Source organism: Thalia democratica, chromosome 5, assembly GCF_965202585.1.
Source record: "Thalia democratica chromosome 5, ktThaDemo2.hap1.1, whole genome shotgun sequence".
In the NCBI taxonomy this organism is placed as follows: Eukaryota; Metazoa; Chordata; class Thaliacea; order Salpida; family Salpidae; genus Thalia; species Thalia democratica.
Window position 1 is genome coordinate 15,865,568 of NC_139169.1, and position 4,161 is coordinate 15,869,728.

A 4,161-nucleotide genomic window follows, 5' to 3' on the forward strand; every position below is an offset into this window, starting at 1 on the left:
GTTGTATAATTTATTCAAAAGACTGCTGAAAAACTGAAACAGATATATTTGTTGAAAAGAAGCTAATAATTAGTTTTTTATTAGTTAATTCTCTATCAGTCTGTTATACTACAACTTGAAGTTTAATAAAATCTGTTTTTTTTTGCCGTTCGTATAAGTATCAGTTCTAGTGAATAACAAAATAAATTAAAACTAAAATTAGGCGTTTTAAGTTACAACAGTATGAAAGTGTTTTAAAAAAAGTAAATTTAAACTTGTTCTAGTTAGTACAAAAAACTCTTCAAGCAGATATTTTTAAATAATTCTAGAGTAAGGTTTGTTGTTAAGCTTTGAAATAATTGACAGACAACAGCTAAAACTTTATTTAAAAAAATTACATCACATAAATAATTACATCTTGATAATCAAAGAATATAAAAGAGTTGTGTATTGCTAAAATATAGAAAATTATATAAGTTATTATTAAATATAAGTTATTTTACAAGAAAACTTTAAAGAAGGTACGACTAGTTGTTTCAGTATTTATAACAGTTGCAGTATTAAAATTTAATTTCAGAAACAAAACTAGTTTTAGTTGTATATAGTTTATTTATTTTTGTTTTTATATTCGAAAAGTTTACTGTAAAAGTTTTATTAAAACCGTTAGTTAATTTGTATACTCGTTCACAGATTTAAGCATACTAAGAAATTTTTTATCATGGCCAAGATAATTCTGTCCCTCCTCCTTCTACTTCAACTCTCACTCGGGGGTAATTCCCGTCGTTGGAAGCCGTACAATGCGAGGAGGAAGGATGCGGATTTGCTGAAGTCAACACAAGAGGCGCTAGTGGTTGCAAACAAAAAACTTGTTAAGAAGGACTGGTGTAAAACGAAGTTTGTCACACAAATTATCACCACTGAAGATGGCCTTTGTACGGGAAAAATTAGAAACAGGTCAGGTGTTTGTTTATCAACAAAAACATGTTGTTTATCAAAATAAGTAGTTCTTTTAAAATAGTGCTTAAAAGAGCTAAACATTATTAAGTAAAACTTTAACGACGAAGCATTTTTATTAAAACTAAATTATAACTAAAACAATTAAATCTAAATATTTCAAATGAAAAAAAAAGTATAAGAATTGATACAGAATATTTTGTAAGTCTAAGAACGTGTAGAATTTTTTTATTTTTCACTAAATTGAAACATCTTTAAATTTTTCTTAATTTAATTTTTTTTTATTTAGGTTAAACTAGGGTCGACGTGTGATAACGTAATAGAGGTTGAGCAAAAAAAAAACAAATTAATTATATGTTATATTAAGCTTTTTTATTAGTTTTTATTACAAATGTACATAAAAATACTTTTGAAGAATTTGTTTTGCTTCAATGACTTCACAATACATCACAATACACTATCTCGTGGTTTGAAATAATTAAATGTTAGTTAGTAAATAATTCCGAAAATAAATAATTAACCTAACAGGAATCGTTATGACAAAGCAGTGACTCTTAAAGTAATTAAACCAATGTACAACCAGCCTACATACGTTGCTGTATTTAAAATAATAAAATATATTTTTTAGTAGAGTGATAAAAAACAAAAATAAGCAAAAAAAAGGTTTAAGTGATAAAGTTAACTTAATTACTTATATTTTTTATTTTATACAAAATTTTGTAAATTTATCATGTTTTACTTAGTGTGATTCCAGATTATGAAAAATTGTAAAAACAAATAACATTTTTAAGCGTTTTTGTTAAAATATAAAGTAAGCTGATCATGTGTAGTAAGCTAAGGAATACTAACAATATGTAAAACTGTTGTAAGTACCAAATAAGTTGTAGTTATTAACCTAATAAAATATATGTTGATTTTCCGAGCCTATCTAAGTATGAGTTCTGTTAACATGAATTTCAAACACTAATGACAATTTATTCATAAATTGCGAAAGTTATAATGCATAACAAAATTACAGGACTGAATTTATTCCGATGTGTTAAGATATTTTTTAAAGACAATATAAAATTACAATTGTTTGTACTTTTACTCTTTTACAAAATATTGTCATGTAATTTATGTTTTTATAAACAGCAAATTATAAATGATAGATGCAAGAGCTGGAAATTTTTTATTGTGTTTCTGTACTTAACACATTTTTAATTTAATTGAAAATTTATTATTTTCCACAACAGGTTCTGCTACGGACAATGCAATTCATTTTTCATCCCAACCTCGATAAAAATCCCAAACGACAAATCAACAGTCGACACTTCAACTTTCGACCACTTTAAATCTTGCTCGTTCTGCATGCCGTACGATTACGAAAAAGTAACCGCCAGGTTGCGCTGCGGAGGAAAGGAGAAAGGAAGTAGAAGGAGGGTGAGGAGAAAGTTTTTGAGGATCAAAAGCTGCCAGTGCCAGTCAACACCGCGCCTTGGGGAGGGAATGCCTGTGACGTCACAATTAAACATTACGTCATCACAAGCAGGTGTGACGTCACAGTTTAACAGGACGGAGGTTTAGGAAAATGTTGAATTACAGTTCAACAACTATGCTTTGATTAGAGGTGGGAGATGAAAAGAAGAATTTGAATGTTTTTATATACTGACTATATGTAATTTGCTTTCGAGTTACAACATAAAGTTATACTTACAGTTAAAAAAATAATTTGTCGTAAATTTATGATTATACAATGAAATTAATGTATGACCAACTTACATAAGTATCATCTTTAATTTGAATTTATATTGTCGTTGAGAAATTTTTCAGTTTAAAAAGTATTAATGTTTTATACAACTTATAAATTTATTGTAAAATATAGTTATATAAACTAGCATGTTTTATAATTTATCAATAAATAATATCACTGCTTTTTCTTTAAAAAATATTTAAAATTATGTTTTTTTAGTTTTTAAAATATTTTTAACAAGCCTACTAATACCTTAAATACTAGCCATTAGGAGTATCAATAGCTTCTGTTTAGAAAAAAGCTTATGTTTCTACTTAGGTTTGTTTGTTCATATCTATAAAAACATAAATGTTTAATTATTTTAGGCTTACAATTCTGTATCAAGTTTTAACATTAGCAATGTAGTTGTAAAATATTTGTTACTAAAACTAACAATTATTTAAAAAAAAATCTAAACTTTGAAGTTTATATTCCTTTATAGTTATAGAAAACCCGATAAACGTAAAAGGTTTTTAAACATTTTATTTAAAACATTTTTAATTTTTATAGTACTATAAAATGAATTACGTTTGTGTGATTAATGAACAAATTAAACAGCTTAACCGCCCTGAATAGTTTGAAGATTTTATATGTTTTTATAAAAATATATACATTTACATAAATATAAACGAAAACTTTAAAACTGTTATAGAAATTTGAAAACAATATAAGAAACTATGTAACAAAAACTTAAAACAAGTACAATATTTTTTTATTAAGAGTTAAACTTTAATAGCAAAAATACGATTACATTGGGATAGATATGTATTATTAATAAAATATGGTTAAAAAGTGTAGATATTATGAAAAATAAACAAGTTTTGAATTAAAAAAAGCTTTGCTATAAAGGAATATTTTGTTATATAATCAAAGTATAGGATAAAAATATTAAACTAAATTAAACAGATAATTTTATAAGTGGATAATAAATTATAAATTTTAGCTTAAATCTGATTTAAATAATCAAAAAATTTAAGTTTTTAATTAGATAACTAAATAAATAGTGAGATTTTTTTAAACTTCAAAAGTTCAGAATCAGTTTTTATTTGTAACATTCAATAAACCATAGCAATTGCAGCAGTTACTTTTAGAAAAAGCTAATTTGTTGCAACTTTATGCTAATACTTGGCTAAACAAACTGTAAGAAATAACTTTGATACATAAACTATAAGTTTTGTGATCTTAAAGTAAAATAGTTTTTTGATTCAAAATTAAGTTTTTTCAGAATTATATTTACCTTAAGTATGTGTAATTAAAAAACGATTAATTAAAACAAAGTCGACAATTTAGTTAGTGTCTAGATTATAAAAACATTATCTATTAATTTTAGCAGTAACACATATTATAAATACAAAAAACTTAAACTTGTTTTTTAATAATTTATAGCGCTCAGCAAAACTGCAAATTACATCGAAAATAACCAAAAAATGAGTAGAAGTAAAACTTTTCAAACGAGC

General features: G+C 25.0%; 1 protein-coding gene across 1 annotated transcript; it reads left to right on the forward strand.

Annotated features, from left to right (window-relative positions):
* Positions 1–697: 697 nt before the first annotated feature.
* LOC145836279 (gremlin-2-like) lies at positions 698–2,499 on the forward strand. The gene is made up of 2 exons (XM_082944098.1): positions 698–933; positions 2,169–2,499. Exons 1-2 carry the CDS (start codon positions 698–700, stop codon positions 2,497–2,499), a joined length of 567 nt encoding a protein of 188 aa, XP_082800224.1.
* Positions 2,500–4,161: the final 1,662 nt, after the last annotated feature.

What these genes read in the sequence shown, in the direction of transcription:
- LOC145836279 (XM_082944098.1), top strand. Translation starts at nt 698, where the DNA reads ATGGCCAAGATAATTCTGTCCCTCCTCCTTCTACTTCAACTCTCACTC. An exon ending in ACGGGAAAAATTAGAAACAG is followed by an intron (nt 934 to 2,168) that starts GTCAGGTGTTTG and finishes TTTCCACAACAG; the next exon opens with GTTCTGCTACGGACAATGCA.